At 32.6% G+C, this 18,488-nt stretch overlaps 1 protein-coding gene across 2 annotated transcripts in view; it reads left to right on the top strand.

Moving 5' to 3' along the window:
- COPS2 (COP9 signalosome subunit 2) overlaps nucleotides 1-17,554 on the top strand; it is a 29,786-nt gene extending 12,232 nt beyond the window's left edge. The window contains exons 2-13 of one of the 2 annotated variants that reach the window (XM_061157117.1): nucleotides 362-475; nucleotides 1,127-1,204; nucleotides 2,300-2,425; nucleotides 4,361-4,471; nucleotides 4,595-4,672; nucleotides 6,707-6,881; nucleotides 8,589-8,767; nucleotides 8,878-8,930; nucleotides 11,272-11,369; nucleotides 12,538-12,620; nucleotides 13,083-13,141; nucleotides 14,010-17,554. In XM_061157117.1, the coding sequence (XP_061013100.1) occupies nucleotides 362-475; nucleotides 1,127-1,204; nucleotides 2,300-2,425; nucleotides 4,361-4,471; nucleotides 4,595-4,672; nucleotides 6,707-6,881; nucleotides 8,589-8,767; nucleotides 8,878-8,930; nucleotides 11,272-11,369; nucleotides 12,538-12,620; nucleotides 13,083-13,141; nucleotides 14,010-14,154 (1,299 nt within the window). In that variant the 3' untranslated portion in view covers nucleotides 14,155-17,554. The remainder of the gene's footprint in view (nucleotides 1-361; nucleotides 476-1,126; nucleotides 1,205-2,299; nucleotides 2,426-4,360; nucleotides 4,472-4,594; nucleotides 4,673-6,706; nucleotides 6,882-8,588; nucleotides 8,768-8,877; nucleotides 8,931-11,271; nucleotides 11,370-12,537; nucleotides 12,621-13,082; nucleotides 13,142-14,009) is intronic. The other variant, XM_061157116.1, reaches the window with a different exon arrangement.
- The last annotated feature ends 934 nt before the right edge of the window (nucleotides 17,555-18,488 follow it).

Below are 18,488 nucleotides of genomic sequence, written 5' to 3'. Positions count from 1 at the left end.
GAGGAGAGGGCAGGAGATTTCATCGAGATTTGTTCCTGCTACTCAGAATGACTCACAGTTTAAAACTTATTGATTGTTTATTTCTGGAATTTCCCAGTTTCCAGACCTCGATTGATACTCAACTGAAACCACAAAAAATGAAACCGTGGATAAGGGGTACTACTGTATTCTGCTAACCATTTGATTTTGGCTTTTCCCCTTGTTATTTCAATAATGGTTAAATGTCAGTGGAATTTCTACTATGTATTTAAATTTTTTTTTTATAAATATGTTGTTTTTCTCTTAATAGTATTCACATTTTAGCAATGTGTGGGTTTCTTTCCTTGTTTCTTTCATTTTAATATCTCTTTCTAACACACAGGAATACTCTGAAGATAGTAACTCTGAGCCAAATGTGGATTTGGAAAATCAGTACTATAATTCCAAAGCATTAAAAGAAGATGACCCAAAAGCAGCATTAAGCAGTTTCCAAAAGGTTCATATTTTTTCTGGTTGATTCTGTGTTTGTGTTTTTCTAAATAATGTCTTAAATCAAGTAAATTGCAAATGATTTTATCTCAGAAGTATGTTTGGATACTTAGTGATAATCCTATAAAAGTTTTCATTATGCAACATAAGCAAATATTTCAAAAGGGCTATCCTTTTGTTTTTTCCAATCAAGTTAACTATAGAACAGGACCATTGTCCCGAAAAGCTTGTACAGTTCTGGCAGAAAGAGAACCAATGAATGGTGCTGGTCAATAGTTATCCCTGCGATCGTGTTCCTTTGTCTTTTGGTGCCAAAGCACACAGGCGTGGTTTCATTATTAAATAATGTGATTTCTCTCCTACTGATAAACTTTTGTGTTATTCTTAACCAGTGAAGTAACAAGTATTTCTGGGACTGTATAATAATCAAGAAGTAGTTCTTATTTAATCTTTTGATGAAGAAACTTCAAAATAAGCTCACTTGTCCTTTCATAAGCATTTAAGATTGGTTTCTTTTCTTAAATCTTTTAAAAATGGCTTTGAAAAATAGAGTTCTTGGGGTACTGTTTTTCATGCATATGATGTAAAATTAATTTACAACTTAAATATTGGGTGTTACTAGAAAATAACAATATTATACTAAATTCTTTTTTCTTAGGTTTTGGAACTTGAAGGTGAAAAAGGAGAATGGGGATTTAAAGCACTGAAACAAATGATTAAGATTAACTTCAAGTTGGTAAGACTTGTTTTGAGAGGAATTAAACTGATAATGAAATTCTATACTTAAAAACCTCATGGCAACAAAATGTTATATCAGCTTTCCTGAAATAATTCTGTTGATATGTTTCCATATTTAGTCTAATTTTCATTTGTGACTATAATAATACTAAGTTTTAAAAATTCTACATGGGGGTCTTCCCTGGTGGTCCAGTGGTTAAGACTTCTACTTCCAATGCAGGGGCTGTGAGTTCAGTGGGGGAACTAAGATCCCCCATGCGTTGCAGCCCCCCCCCCAAAAAAAAACAGAAGCAATATTGTAACAAATTCAATAAAGACTTTAAAATGGTCCACATCAACAAAATCTTTTAAAAATTCTGCATAGTATACAAGGTTTTCTATAAATTAGCTTATATGCTCTGAGGCATGATAGACCCTCTGCCAAAATATTCAATGCTGGGAATTTTACTAATAGTCCTTCATTTCCTCAGGTCTTTCATGTTTCCTGGAATAACTACAGTTATGCAAATAATCCTGCAAAGAATAGCAGCAGTAGCTACATCCATTATTAGGGCCTTAGGTGGGAGGATTTCCCCCCTTTTAGAAGTGGGGAGGACTTTTCTTGAGAGTGGGATGAGTACCTGGGGTGGAAGGAATTTTTTTCCTTTCACATTTTACTATAAGAGCTTACCAATAATGGGGAGAGAAGACATGCATAGCTATGTTAGAGAGCTTCCTGATGAAGGAATAAATTTTCAAGGAAGAATATTTGAAGTTGGTCTTACTTATTTTTTTGGTCTATGAATATTTTAGTAGTTTTTATGATTTAAATAAATGTGTTTATTGTGCAGTGAGGAACAATATCCGAAATTTGGAAAATCTATAAATTGTACTTTTTCAAAGGCTAATATCATAAATTTAATTCATTTACTGAATAGTAATTTCAAATTTAAGCTAAAATGTTTATAGTGTTTCTGTCATATATAGTTCCTCTATTATTGAAAAACTATTGTTTTTTAATTAGGTAGTAATGGGTATTTCTATAATCTTAATCATATGTACATATCTCAGTAAGTAAATATGTACCTAGTAATGCATTTTTCTTCCCTCACAGACAAACTTTCCAGAAATGATGAACAGATATAAACAACTATTGACCTATATTCGGAGTGCTGTCACAAGAAATTATTCTGAAAAATCCATTAATTCTATTCTTGATTATATCTCTACTTCTAAGCAGGTTAGAGTCTGTTTTTCCCTCTTGGTATTTATCAGTATGTTTATACTTAAGAGCTTTGTTTTTTGTTTTTAAGACCTAGAAGTTCTATTTAAGCTGTTATGCTAGTTTTAATTTTAGTATGCTTTTAAAATAATGTATGCTATTTTCTTGGTTACAGGAAAGTATATAGCATTGAAAGGGAATAACCCAAGCTTTATCTTTTCAAATAATATCTTCAGACACTAACATTATCTGCACACAGGTTTTGCAGGCTCATATTAGACTCCCATGCAGTTTCTAATCAACATCATCAGCACTTCAGCTAGCCTTCCTGAACTGTTAATAACCTAACAGTGAGTCATAGGTTCTTTGTGTAGATTTGCTTAGAGAGAGATCCTTGGGAGGAGAATCTGTATTCATTACAATTAGTAGTTGGCGTTACTCATTAGGTAGTCAGTAAATGCTTCTACAAAGAATAGATGGATGATGAAAGAAAGGGCTAATGATAATACTACAGTGGGCATGAGGAATGATAGTGCTTTCATGATTTTAGTTTTTGCTTATTAAGCAATGATTTTAGTTTATTGCTAAAATAATTTCAATTGGATTATTTGTTCATATTCTTCTAAGCAACATAGTCCTAAGTTTCAGCTTTACTATGCCATGATATTTGAGCACAAGAAGTATTTTCTGTATCACTTAGCATTTCTCAGAACATTTGATACTTTTCATACTCAAAATATGTTCACCTCAGAACCATTCTTTTTTTTTTTTTTTTTAGAACCAGTCTTTCATTCTGTCTTTTCTACTAAATGTCATTGTTTCTTGAAGTTTATTATTTTTATATCTAAAATATATGTAATGGAAATAGAGGAAGATAAAATTATGTTTAGAACATTAACACTTCATGGCACTAATTCAGGGCTTCCCAGTATATTGGGGCTTATCTCAAGTGGAAAAATGTTTCCTGGGTTTTACAAACATGTCACATCATAATATTTTTTGTACGTTATTTTTAAATATTATGTCAGACAGTGGGGGGCGGAACTAAGTAATTTTCAGCAAGATTGTGTGTTGCTTCATACTTTATATGTAAACTTTTTGTCTTATGAAAGTAAGTATAGATATTAGTTGGGCAGCACTTACTCACCGTGCAATCGACAGTCATGAATAAATAGACAGCCTTTTCTGAAAGTATCAAGCTTGCCTGTTGCCATGGCCCTCTTACCCCCTGATCCTGTTAAATATCTAAAGAATCAGGTATTCACACAAAGGTAGAGCCAAAAGTGGGAGGAGGGAACAGAGGAGCTTATCATAATGCAAAACAAATGGCAATTTCCATTAAAAAAAGTCATATTCAGACTGTGAACTGATGGTGTTAGACAAAGCTAAAATTGTGCTTAACTTTTCCCTCCCCTCAACTCCCAACAATTTATCAGTAACAAAAATTTGTAGTCCAGTTAATGGATTAGTCACATTTACAGAAGAATTTTTGAGGAAAGAGGCTTATTCTTAGTTTCTTTAGCAGCTTACTTAGTGTTTGCCACATAGTAGTTCCCAAATAAGAGTTGAGTGTGTAAGATACATACCATTCATAATAAGCAGTGGGGTGTCAAAGACTTGGACACTACTGAGCAGCTGAGCACACACACAATTCTTGTTTGCCATTTCCTTTGCTAACATAAAATGAGTTATTAGATTTGAAAGGACAAACCTATACTATTAGAGCATTACACATTTTCTGGGTTTTATTTTAAATGCATAAAAACACATGTTCGCACTTTTTGTAAATTTCGTCTGTACTTTTGCTAAGGTTTTGTTAATTTTGTGGACTGTCACAGACATTCAGTAAGATACAGCTAGTGTATCTTATGTATATTAAAGTTCAAAGATGCACTTTTGGTTTGCTCAAATTAACTTTATTAACAGGTACAAATTTGCTGTTTACAATTATAGAATTCTGATTTTTTATGTCAGATGGATTTACTGCAGGAATTCTATGAAACAACACTGGAAGCTTTGAAAGATGCTAAGAATGACAGACTGTGGTTTAAGACAAACACAAAGGTAACAGTAATAATAATTACTTTTTTTTCTTTTGAAGAGTGGGCGGGCATCCTTGATAAACTCTGAAGATGTACCTTCTCCTGTTGAAATCTTTTAATTTTAATAAGTATTTTTTTTTTACAGCTGGGGAAATTATATTTAGAACGAGAGGAATATGGAAAACTTCAAAAAATTTTACGCCAGTTACATCAGTCCTGCCAGGTAGCTTTTATTTTTTTTCATACTATTTCTTCATAAGAAAAAATTATATTGGAAACATTGCTTAGGGATATTTTAAAGCATCATCGCAAAAATAAAATTTGGAAAATAAGTTACCAGAAAGCTAATTTTTTCTGACTATTACATTACTTCCTCTGTTAATTATAATTTCAGTCCTTATTTTTGAAGAATGAGGCTTAGGTATCAATAAACAGACCAGTCATTAATATTAAGAATAATAAGCATTTCATATTTAGTTATACACCCTATGAAAATCAGAAAGGATGTTGTAGACATACATTTTAAAGATATTTTATACTCTAGTTTTCGTGTATGAATCCTCTGTAGAACTGTAACAACACTGTCCTGTAGAACTTCATGTGATGTTAGAAGCATTCTGTATCTGTGCTTTCCAATATGGTTGCATCAGCTACACCTCATCAAGCACCTGAACTGTGACTAGGGAGATAGAGGTACTGAGTTTTTCATTTAATTTATAAACTTGTGAAGCCATAGTACACCTCTATAACTTTAAAGTGTGAGCTGTAATTTTGTATTTCGTTTTTTGTCTTGATTAATAAGTTACTTGATATTAGTTCAAATATTAAATAGAAATGCTGTTTTAAATATTCTTATGCTCTTTCAATGCTATGTACTTTTTTTTTCAAGACCATGTTGCAGGTTGATTTTAATGATTTAAAAGTATAAAAACAAACCAAAAAAGTATAAAAACATGTAAACTTTATCAACTGGCTTTAAAAATGCACATACACAGATCCAAATCCAATACAAAATCTTTTGAACATTATCATTTTCATACTGTGTACTATTAATTATATGTTTTATTTCTGTGAATGAGGAAAACATTGATCAGAAAAGTGTTCTAAGTCATCTTCACATATTTTCATTTAATAATGTTACCTTTTTTGGTTTTTATAAACATGAAAATGTTTTATGTTTCATAATAGTTTCAGTTTATAAGACAAATCAGTCATTTATGGATTGTTTTTTATCTACATGTTCTTAAGGAAGGCTTAGTCTGATGCATGAACAGCTGTGTATTCAGTTCCATGTGAAATGAAAATCATAGAGAAGGCATTTCTAAGTGAAAGAAAATCTTTCAGTATATACGTAAGGAATATGAAAAAACCCTCTAGAGAAGTTTTTGCTTGGTTTATTTTGTAGCATAAGGGAAATGCTGTCTGGATTGTAAATTGCATTAAAGCATAGGAGAGATGCATGATAATCTGAACCTACAGATTGTCTGACATATCATGTTTATTAGTCTGGTTGTGTTTTGTTAGTGGATAACTAAAGGAAAGTTTTAAGTTAGAAGACCCAATAAATAATAAATTTTGGCGTTGTGTATGTCAGTGCTTGATATTTATGATTATCTGACTGTCAACCATATTCTGTTTTTCACGGCTTGTGTTCGTGGGCTATTGATCATCTTTCAAAGACAAACTCAAATGTTACCACCTTTGTTATTCCTTTGACATCCCCCAAGAGAATTAATCTTCTCTTCCATCCTTGGGACTTCGCTGATGGTTCAGCTAGAATTATTATCATTTAAATTATAACTTATCTGTTGGCATATCGGTCTTCTATATTGTGAACTTTTTGAGACCAGGACATTGGCTTATTTAACTCTCTATTTCCCCAAGGTAGACCGAGCACCTGGCACTAGGAAGGCACTTGATTGAAAGCACAAAGTGCTGTTAATTGAATCAGTGGATCTAAAGTGCTTGTGAAGATTTGGGGAAGACTATAAATAATCTCCTGGATAAAACAAAACATTGCAACTTTTGTACATTAAAAAAAAAACCTTATCGAATAACTGTGAAGTACAAAGGCCATGTGGGTTCCTTTTTTGGCATTGAAGGTCATATTCTTAGTAATCTAGGTGTCAACTGAAATTTGTAATTCATGTTCCCACAGAATTAGTATCATAAATGTAAGGTTCTCAGGCTAACTCAAAAATCACTCTGTTGACTCTGAATTCTGTCTTCACTAGATTTTCATTATTTGTTTCCCCAGACTGATGATGGAGAAGATGACCTGAAAAAAGGCACACAGTTATTAGAAATATATGCTTTGGAAATTCAAATGTACACGGCACAGAAAAATAACAAAAAACTTAAAGCACTCTATGAACAGTCACTTCACATCAAGTCTGCCATCCCTCATCCATTGATCATGGGAGTTATCAGAGGCAAGTTTGGTTTGCAAAGGTTGGGCAGTGTTATGGGAAGATACCAAGATATCCTTGGATTATGACTGATTAACTCTGAAGGTTGTTTCTGTTTTAGTGAAAATAAATGGCAGAGTAGTAAAGTCAAATGAAATGATCTAGTCTTAGTAAGGAATTAGGATAAATTTTTGTCTTTTTGAAATTTATATCAGTAAATTATTAATAGAAAATTCACCATCAGAAATTCTACTCTTGAGAATTGTAATGTATATAAAATTACCTTCTGTTTTAGTGATTTTTTTACTAAAATATTGTTGATTTACAGTGTGTTAATTTCTACTGCATAGCAAAGTGACTCAGTTATACATATATAGTCTTTTCCATTACAGTTTATCACAGGATATTGTATATAGTTCCCTGTGCTGTACATTAGGACCTTGTTGTTTATCTATTCTGTTTGTAATAGTATGCATCTATTAATCCCAGACTCCCTCCTCCCTACTCCTCCTTGGCAACCACATGTTTGTTCTCTATGTCAGTGAGTCTGTTTTGTAGATAGGTTCATTTGTGACTTTATTTTATATAAGTGATATCATATGGTATTTGTCTCTTTTTCTGGCTTAATTTACTTAGTATGATAAACTCTAGTTGCATCCATGTTGCAGCAAGTGGCATTGTTTTGTTCTTTTTTTATGGCTAGTATTCCATTGTATATATGTATCACATCATCTTTATCCAGTCATCTGTCAGTGTATATTTAGGTGGTTTCCATGCCTTGGCTCTTGTGAATAGTGCTGCTGTAAACATAGGGATCATGTGTCTTTTTGATTATAGTTTTGCCCAGATACATGCCCAGGAGTGGTATTGCTGGATCATATATAGTAATTCTATTTTCAGTTTTCTGAGGAACCTCCATACTATTCTCCATAGTGACTGTACCAACTTAAATTCATTCTAACAACTTACATTACATTGAAATAACTTACATTATTTTTACAACTAAAATAGTGTAGGAGGGTTCTCTTTTCTCCACACCTTGTTATTTATAGACTTCTTAACGATGGCATTCTGACCGGTATGAGTTTGATACTTCATTGTAGTTTTGTTTCAAGAATTTCTTATTATTCTTATTTATCTTTATTTATGATTTTTGGTTTCTCTGGGTCTTTGTTGCTGTGCATGTGCTTTCTCTAGCTGCAGCAAGTGGGGGGCTACTCTTCATTGTGGTGCATGGGCTTCTCTTGTTGCAGAGCACAGGCTGTAGGCACACGGGCTTAAGTAGTTTCAGCACGTGGGCTCTGTAGTTGGAGCTTGCAGGCTCTAGAACTCGGGCTCAGTAGTTGTGGTAGTGTGGGCTTAGTTTCTCTGCAGCGTGTGGAATCTTCCCAGACCAGGGATCATACCGGTGTCCCTTGCATTGGCAGGCAGATTCCTACCCACTTGTAGCACCAGGGAAGACCACCTCATTGTAATTTTGATAAAATTACTTTGTGTTTCAACTGAGAATAAAGATTTGCAAATGCTTGTTTGGCTGATGTTTAATGAAGAGCTTGGTTTTTAGAATTCAGTATGTGCCCTTTGTCCACTTCAGGAGCTAGTACTCTTCAGGTTATAGAATTAAAAGACTAGAAGCTACTGAAATAGTTTTCATTTGATTTTTATGAAGTGGTCAGTCTTATTATTACAGAACTGAAAATGTCCTCTTTTCTCCTGTTTCATTCTTTACAGAATGTGGTGGTAAAATGCACTTGAGAGAAGGTGAATTTGAAAAGGCACACACTGATTTTTTTGAAGCCTTTAAGAATTATGATGAATCGGGAAGTCCACGACGAACCACTTGCTTAAAATATTTAGTCTTAGCAAATATGCTAATGAAATCGGGGATAAATCCATTTGACTCACAGGAGGTATGTTTGTGCTCTGATTGTTCATTTCTGTCAGCAGTCTCTTGTGAAAATAAATGTTATTCTTTCTTTGTACATATACATAGTTAATCCTTTTTTTTTTTCCTAACCAGGCCAAACCTTACAAAAATGATCCAGAAATTCTAGCAATGACGAATTTAGTAAGGTAAGATTTAATATTTCAGTTAAGATAAATTACCTTAAAGCAGTGAATAAAGAAGAGAACGGAGAGAATTTTTCAGAATTCAGTTAATACCCAACGTATTATTTTGACTTGAAGTATACAAAAGTTTGTAAAATTTTTGAAGTCATTGATTACACTGTTTCTGTTACTCACAAGATTTTGTAAGTATTTACCGCTTTTTTTTCTCATTATCTTTGTGTGTGTATACACATACTGTTTCTCAGTAGAAAGCTATAGAGATTTTAAAACGATTTCACAGTGTTACAGTTTCTACCTGCCTTAATCAAAAATGAAATTATGAATTGGTCTACCTAAGTCAAGAATTTTCAGTGAGACAGTTTATTTACTTGTATATTTGCTTAATTGACAAGATTAAAAAATCACTTTAAATTTGCCTCAGCTAATTTTCTAATGTAAAGAGCAGCAGAAGGGTCATACTGTTAGGAAACCTAAGGATTTATTGTTGCCTTCTGTGGAGAAAGATATGACTAATGATGGCTAATAGCTGAAAAACCTGCCATCATCAATTAATATTTTTTTAAAAAAAGGAAAGAAAAACCAAGCAAAAGCCTAGAAAAGAAAACGTTTTTGTAAAAAAATCAGTGAGCAAGAAAAACGTTTCTTTGGACCAGAAATAAATGTAGCCTATGATTTATTGTGCTTGCTTTGTAGAAAACTAGGAGAGAGACTGACAGGGTTTCGAGTCCGTTGTTCTAGACTATCAGCTGAGTTTACTAAGACAGGAAGAGTGTAGTTAGGGGTGTGAGGCAGGGTTGAGTTTTTTTGTTTGTTTTCAGATATGTATAGGTAATTTAGATGACTCTTAAGAGTCTTTTTTTTTTTATTTTAATTTAAGAAAGTACTGTTGGGTTATAAATTTTATGTACTTACAGCCTATTTCATTATATTGTTTAAGCTCAAAAGACAATTTCTTTGTCTTTATATCAAACAGTTTATTCTATTTACATTTGGCCACATTAAGAGATTATTTGGTTAGAGATTAATTTCATAATACTTCAGAAAAAAATTAGGTTAAATTTCTAAGCAACAGTTTAACTTGAAAATTCTTAAAGAAATATTGCAGGAAAGTGTTTCCCTGGACATTAGTATTTTGTTCAAATTAAACTGGTTAAATGCATTAAATGGATTAAAGTACTGATTTGTCAGACCTTATCTCACAGTTTACTCCAGAGAAGCGTTTGTATTGGAACTCTAGAACTTATTTTAATGATAAATTTTAAAAGAAGTAGCCCATGGTGTCCCACATTTTGTATAAGGTTCTTTTTTAAGCCACTTAAACATTGGAAGAATGTGTCTTTGTTAAAATATCTGTGTGTGCAAGTGTTTTCACTATTTGAACATACCCTCCTGTAGTATATTACAATAATATATTTGGGGTAGGTAAGAAAAGTAATGCTTCCTAATTTTATCTTCCTAGTCAGTTGCCAGCAGACTAGAGGAAAATAATTCCTGTTGAAGCACTTGAATCACCTGCCCCTAACACGAAGTTACATTGCGACCCAACAGATGGAAGCACAGCAGAGGGCGTTCAGAGTGGCTGATGATATGTGTTACATATAAAGCAGACAGTGGTGCCATTTCCAGAAGGTTGGCTTCTTCCTTCTCAGCACCTTTAGCAGTCCCCATAGTGCCTCAGAGTAGATAGTAAATACCTCAGACAATCATGAACATAAATCAGCCTTTGACCTTCTGCAGCAGTGTCCATCACTCTCTAGTTTGTGCGTGTATCCCATTTGCCACTAGTTATCTGCCACCAATATTTCTGCTGTGTATAGTTCACTAGAATTTTAAGGCTAAAGAGAATTGAGAGTCAAATGTTCCCTTTAAGAAGTTTTGGCAGTTGCTGGTACCTTTCTAGAAGATAAAAATTAAGGAAGCTGCATTTATGAGTAAACTTCAGAGAGGATATACTGTCTTATATTCAAACTCCTCCATTCAGTAGTGTACATGAAACCTAGTTTCTTGGAGATTAAATGCACAATTTAACTTAAAAGCATTGAGCATTAAACAATTACTAAATATTTGTCAGTTCTTAACAATACTAAGACTTTGAGGTTTTAATTAGCTGTGTATAACATTTAACCCCAGATGATTTGTCTTTCTTTTATAAAATCAAATTCATTAAAAGAAAATTCATTTTATTTTCGGAAGGATCTGTGTGTATTTAATTCTAATTTCCATGACAGAAACTGTAATTTAGATTTTTTCATATAAAAATTAAGAAACAGGCTCTTTGGATTATCTGATTTAATATGTGACTTCTTCATGTTTGACAAAATTTATGCTTTTCTTTTTTTGTTAGTGCCTATCAGAATAATGACATCACTGAGTTTGAAAAGATTCTAAAAACAAATCACAGCAACATCATGGATGATCCTTTCATAAGGGAACATATTGAAGGTATATGCTTTCTGCAACTGAATTCTGTTACTTTCTTTGCTACTATCAAACAATCCTTAATGGAGCTACATGGAATTAAGCCATTTTTCTTCTGTTTATTGCAAAATATAGACTTGTTTCTAAATGCTGTCATAGAATAAGATATTCCTTAAAATTATAAAGCTGTTTTAAAGATGTCAGTAGCTAATTTCATGTTACTAATGGAATCAAGTTTTACATGATATTCATTTCATTTAAAAGGAGGCTGTCACTTTTACCTTCTGATTTAGATATTATTCCATGTTTATTACTGATTTTTAGGTTCAAAGTAAATTTTTAGGATTTATTTTTGACAACAGAAGCTTTGAAAACAGCCTGCTATAGATAATGCTAAGATGCACTTATTTTGAAAAGGTAGGCTAACAACAAATGTATGAGATTTTTAATAAGTTCAGATTAACAAAGATAATAATTGTCTCTTTGTTCTAGAGCCACTTATACCTCCAGTGTTCCTACCTGTTATGGAACTATTTGAGGGTATTTAATAACTGGAACAATTCATTCAAATGCTTAAATGCCAGATGCATTAAGAAAATCCAAAGAATACTTTGGAAGTAATGTTCTTTTGTTACTCACCTTCCTTTCTCTTTGACTCAACAGACGAAGTTCTTATTTGAACTGAGAATGATACTATATTTTGTGGGTATAAAAAAAAATATAGAAGCTCTGTTCCTGAGCTCCTATTTTTTTTAAAGGACACTGTTCATGAAGAACTGGGAAGAATTGTAGAATACCTTATAAAATGTAGTATTCTAGTTTATGAGAGAGCATAAAGGAAGGAACTTGACTAGTTGGTATAAATTAGAGCTTCTTGAAAGAGGAAATTATAGAGGAAATGATGAGCAGTGAGTGTTATTAAGAACGCAAGAGGATATTTCAAATAGTATTACAACATGAGCAAAATCAGAGAGATGGAAACAAGAAAAACTTATGTGAAAGAGTGCCTCTAATCCTACTGTACGTTGAACTCAAATGTTTTTAGATATAAATTCCTTATTCCCTCACTAGACAGAGAGATACGTTTTAAGAAGATAAATGACACAGTTAATATGATTTAGATGTGCATAGTGATTCATAAAGATACACAAACTAGTAAATATAAATGTATTATTTTAACTTTGTCTTTCAGAGCTTTTGCGAAACATCAGAACACAAGTGCTTATAAAATTAATTAAGCCTTACACAAGAATACATATTCCTTTTATTTCTAAGGTACTTATATTCATTATAATTTGTATTAATAAATGCAGTATATATTTAAAAGAGTTATTCTTGGTAACAGTATTTTTTAAAATACAGCATAACTTAAGGTTTTCCTTCTAATGTGAATTTTTCTGTTCCTGGTGTAAATTGAGTTAAAAGAAATGAGAAATAAGGAATCATTACATTTCATTTTAAAGATTCCTTCAGCCGCAGTTAAATTGTAAGAGAGAAGGTAGTGGCTGAAATAGATAATTGATGTATATTGTTAACCCCAACCATAGGAATATACTTTTAAAGTTAACAGAGTGAAATTTTATCAGACCTGTGTTCTCAGTGTTCTGAACAGATAATGAAATTTGTTTTAACTTTTCTCTTTTTTGAGTGATAGAATTGAATTTAAAATAATATTTATATAGAATCATAAAGTCCTCTAAAAAGTTAATTAGAATTATAATGAGTCTTTTGTCTTAGGAGTTAAACATAGATGTAGCTGATGTGGAGAGCTTGCTGGTGCAGTGCATATTGGATAAGTAAGTACTTGACTATTTTTTTTCCACAAAATGTTCAGGACATAAAGTTTGAATAATGATGGCAAAGGTAGCAGTTGAATTCTTGATTTTTCATAAAAAGCACACTTCAGCTGTAGTTTTCTATTGAAAGAGATACGTGTATGTGATGGCTTTTTATAAATGAATGATCATATTAAGCACATGATCTTTGAAAAAGTTCTAAATAACTTTTCAAAAGATTTCTCATTCAGTATATGACCTTATATGCCTGCCTGCTCAATTGCTTCAGTTGTGTCCGACTCTTTGCGACCCTATGGACTATAGCCTGCCAGGCTCCTCTGTCCATGGGATTCTCCAGGCAAGAATACTGGAGTGAGCTGCCATTTCCTTCTCCAGGGGATCTTCCCCACCCAGGATTGAACCTGTGTCTCTTATGTCTCCTGCATTGGTTGGGGGGTTCTTTACCACTGAGCTACCTGGGAAGCCCCTGACCCATATATATAGATAATTATTTAATGGATAGTATTATTTCATTTTTAAAGTATAAGGTATGGTATCTGTTACTTTGGAAATGGTATCTTTCTTAAAGGCAAGAAATGTTATTTTTAAAGCTTCTCATATTACATTTGCTCTTGATTAGTTGGGTAAGTATATGTCTGTTGGTTCTTTCAGTGAAATTGTTGAAAGGTAGCTGAAGTCTGGTTTCTGTCTAAAGTTTGAATAAGCTAATGAATGTTAAATCAATGCTGAATGCAACTATTTAATGTAGACTGCAGGAGGGATTTTTGTTTTGTTTTGCATTTATTGATATTGTGACTATTTTATAAAGTCCAAAAGATATGTTTTGTGAAAACGGTTTGTAGACATGTCATCTTTTATTTATTTCCAGCACTATACATGGCCGAATTGATCAAGTCAACCAACTCCTTGAACTGGATCATCAGAAGAGGGGTGGTGCCCGATATACTGCACTAGATAAATGGACCAACCAACTAAATTCTCTCAACCAGGCTGTAGTCAGTAAACTGGCTTAACAGAGAACAAGCTTTTACAGACATACTTAAGGCAACAGTGCAGAGATGTAACCCTTAAAAGAACTGGGAATGGCAAAACTACTGTCGGTTGATGTGTCCTGAAAATTATTGGAGTTATGGCAGAAGTGCTTTTTTTGATCAACTGGTTTGTGTTTTGCTGCTGCATTTATCCCAAGAAAAAAAAAAACAGCTTTAATCTCCAGAAGAAAACCAAAATGCCATGGGATTTATGCTGTATTGACATCTTGCCCTAAAACATACAACATCATAGTAATTTGTCGTGGGCAACATGACCAGAGAGAAGATTTTTGTCATGATTTTAAATACACTGACACGCTACTGTTGGTTAAATTTAAACATGTTTTACCTGCAGAAATTCTCTCACAAATAACCTGCAATAACTTGAAATGCATACCCTTTTGAACACTTCCTTTTCTCATGTATAAATTAAAATGTTTGCTGCATTTTGCAAAATGTCAATTCTCCAAAAATGTGTCCGTATATTTCTGTACCTGCAGTGTAGTAAAGGTTTAGATGAAACCCCATAATTATAGTGGCATACTGTCACTTAGGTTTCAAGCAGCAAAATAAACAGTGCAGCTCAGAAATTGTAGTTTGGTTCTTGATGTGTTTTTATTACATGTGGGGTTTTTGTTTTGTTTTTTAGTACCTTAGAAATGTCAAATTATTTTTCTTCAGTTAATAATTTTAAAAAGCCTGGAAGTAAATAAGTTGGTTATTTGCTTTCAAGTTTTTAAAAGTAGTCTTTATTGATACGGAGAATTAGTTTCTAACAAAAAACACTTGCGTAGTACTTAACTTTGACAGTGATACTTTAAAGGAATAATTTTGTTTTTAAAGAATGATACTCCTTTTTAAAAGATTCTAACTCTCAGAATGTTCACTTTAAACAAATATGCCAGAATATAGACAGCTAAATGAATGTTACCCTGCATAGTGATCATGCTGGAAAATTATTTCCTAATTCCAGCAGTCTGCCATTGCTCAAAACCTCTTGGGTTTTACTCTTTCAGAATTGTATTCAGAGCTAATTTAAGTCACACACACTGTTAACTTTATGATTACATAATTGTTAAAAAAGTATTATCCAACTTTTGTTCTGTGTGCTGTGCTGTGCTCAGTCAAGTCCAGCTCTTTGTACGACCCCATGGACTGCAGCCCGCCAGGCTCCTCTATCCATGGGATTCTCCAGGCAAGAGTACTAGAGTGGGTTGCCATTTCCTCTTCCAGAGGCTCTTCCTGAAGACCCAGGGACTGAACCCGTGACTCTTGCATCTCCTGTATTGGCAGGCAGATTCTCTACCACTAGCACCACCTGGGAACCTCTGATTGTTCTATGGTTAACCATTATTTGGCACCAAATGTCTTTTTACTGTTTTCAAAAATTAAATCTATCTTTGAGGTAATAGTAGGAATATGCAACTGGCTCTGAAGGCAATCCCAGAAGAGTTGTAAAGGTCTTTTGAGCAGTGGTAGCATAGTTAGGAGAATGAACTGTGGCCTTGAAGGTAATACCTGAAAGGAGATGCAGCTCATTTGAATGTATTGAGTTTTGGATGTATTTGTTTCATTTAAAAAAAAAAAAAAGTTGACATTATTTTATAGTGTCAAAGGAAGAACTAAGATTAAGATAATTTCTCTGGTTTTTCTATTGCTTGTTATTATGTAAAGAAGTGAGTGGCAGTTCAGAAGGAAGACTGTTATAGCTAAAGAATGACAACCAAGAATTTTTGATCTTTAAATCAGATTTTATAAACAGTGGAAGGAGCATGGACTTAAAACAAGGCATGCTTATTCGATTTTGTCAAAATTTTACGAAAATATGTGATATATATTTATACTAAAACTATATAATCCTTAGATTTAGGAGAGCAATCAGTTAATGTCTTTAGCAGATTAAAGCAGTATTAAATACAGGTTCAACTTGAAAATGTAGAAAACTGAAAGAAAATGAAAGACAATGTCTCTGGTAGGGAATAAAAAAGTTTAAGATATTATAAAACTATGTGTATTTTCTTTTCTTTTGCATAAATCATTTGTGGAAAATGTGCTAAGTTTTTTTTTTTTTTTTTTTCTTAACAGGAGTGGTCATAATTAGGATTTATTTTTCAACATAATTTAGAAACTCTTGTTACCCAAATAAAAATGACAAGTTTCTGTGCCTGTATTCAAATATGTATGCATGTGATATAATTGGAAAAAAGATTTTGCTTATGTTTGAATTGATGGAATTAGAATTCAGGGGATTTGAATGATATGGTTTAATCTCTAACCCTATCCTTCGAGTTGTAACAGGCCCAGTTCTCCTGTGGTATCTTTGCTGTGTGCAGTGGTGCATCTTCCAGTTTCTAGAGGGAAAGCATGCACTTGTTATTTTTTGGAAAGTTAGCGTTAGTATCTAACATTATCCAAGGTTACACCGTAATCTTTCATTTATTGTAATTGTATGCATCACATAGACTTTGTTTAATATTCCCTAAGTATGGATTTGTTCTTTTTTAAAAGTCACTTGCCCTATTTGTTTTTAAACACAGGTTTTTGGTAAACCTTAACAGCCTAACTTAAAACTATTTGTTACATTTTTCCCCCCTTTGAAGATTTTCTGTGTTTTTGTGCATCAAATCTTTTAGAGGTGAACTCTTAGAGATTGCTTATTAAAATATAACTAAATTTAAGAAAAGTAAAAAAAAAAAAATTGATTGGCAAATTCTTAGTATTTAAATTGCTCATTAAATCTGGCCCTCTTTGTGAGAACTAATAACAAGTAGCTTACACCATATTTCTTTTTGCCCCTAAACCTGGATAAACTCACTTCACAGTAATCTTTGACTGCCACGAATAGATACTGTTTCAGGAACTGGATTTCCATTACTCATTCTAGCTCTTAACATTAATTTTTCAGTTGTTGATTAAATATTTTTCTCCACATCTGATGTAATATAACTTTTTTTAAGTTGACATATTTATGTATGTACTAAGAATTGCTTTCATTACAGGAGTCCCTTCAAACTAAAGGTTATACTGTCTTTTCAGGAGTACTAAGAATCTGATTTTACATGGGAGTATAGATTTAGTGAAGCCTGTTTTAAATGGGTGACACTGTGGGCAATGTAGTATTTTTTATCACCTTAAAATAGGATACCAGTTTGTCACTGATTAGAAAACATGTGTTTTTTATATTTAAAATATCAATGATAGTAAACATTTTTTAAGTAATTTTCTTTTTTAATCAGTAGTGTTTATAATTCCTCAGTAAACTCAGGTAAGTAAACTTTTCTTTTGTGTTGGGGCTGGGAGTGAGGGTGTCCAAAGAAGCAGATTATACTGGTATAGAATAACAGTCAATTTACTCCAAGAATAAAAAGGTATTTGCCTGGTATTTTCCTCTTATGGTTTTTTTTTCCTAAGGACTTAGAAATACTCTAAGCATTTATTTATCAAGCCTGCTTTTTAAAAATAATCTTATTCTAATACTGCTTTAAATAAACCTCAGAAACTTTCATTTGATTTAAAATGTAAAAGCAAAAACTAGAGTGTACAAATCTCTAGTAAAGCTAGGAATTTCGTTCTTTATATGGGATTTATTCATTTTTATATAGAATTTATAACATTTGGAAGGAGATAAACATCATTTTGAATTTAGATGTAACAAAACATAAGGAATTGGCTTTTGTGTTTTTTGATGGTTTTGTTTTTAGATATAATTGACATAAAACATTTTAAGGAATTGACTTTTGACTATTTTGTTTCAAAGTGTAAATACTTAGAACAGGGACTTAGAACAAGAGTCTGGATGTCAGGTCCCAGAGCTTGAAGCTGAAAGATTTTGGTTTTCATTTGTGTGACCAAAATTCAAAATTTATCTCCTCCCCACCCCCCCTTTTTTTGGAGGCTTTGCTTGTTTTTGTTTCTTTGTATTAGGTTTTTTTTCCCCTCCTACTCCTCCTCAGGTAGTATCCTATATTCATTTTGATAGTTATAAGTAGGATAATTTGTAAGAACTTCCTTCATGTAGACATAGACATAACTTTCTAAATATCAGTGTATTAGAAGTTCTGCTTAACTCTAGATAATTAAATTTTACTATGTATCTTCTAGCTGGTGTGTGCCCTTAATAGCATGGATTAACCAATGGTTCAAAAGTTGTGTTTACTTCACTTTGAATCACTAGATGAGATTTGAAAAGGTTTAACTTTTGGAATTTTTAGGAAAGTTGAAATAGTGCTATTTGGAGAATTTATGTTTAAAGATAGTACCACAGAACAACTGTGTCAGTGAATTCTAAATATTCCTCAAAATTTAGTGTCACTCAG

The sequence above is a fragment of the Dama dama genome, chromosome 12 (genome assembly GCF_033118175.1).
Source record: "Dama dama isolate Ldn47 chromosome 12, ASM3311817v1, whole genome shotgun sequence".
Taxonomy (NCBI): Eukaryota; Metazoa; Chordata; class Mammalia; order Artiodactyla; family Cervidae; genus Dama; species Dama dama.
This window is presented reverse-complemented; position numbering and strand designations above follow the sequence as displayed.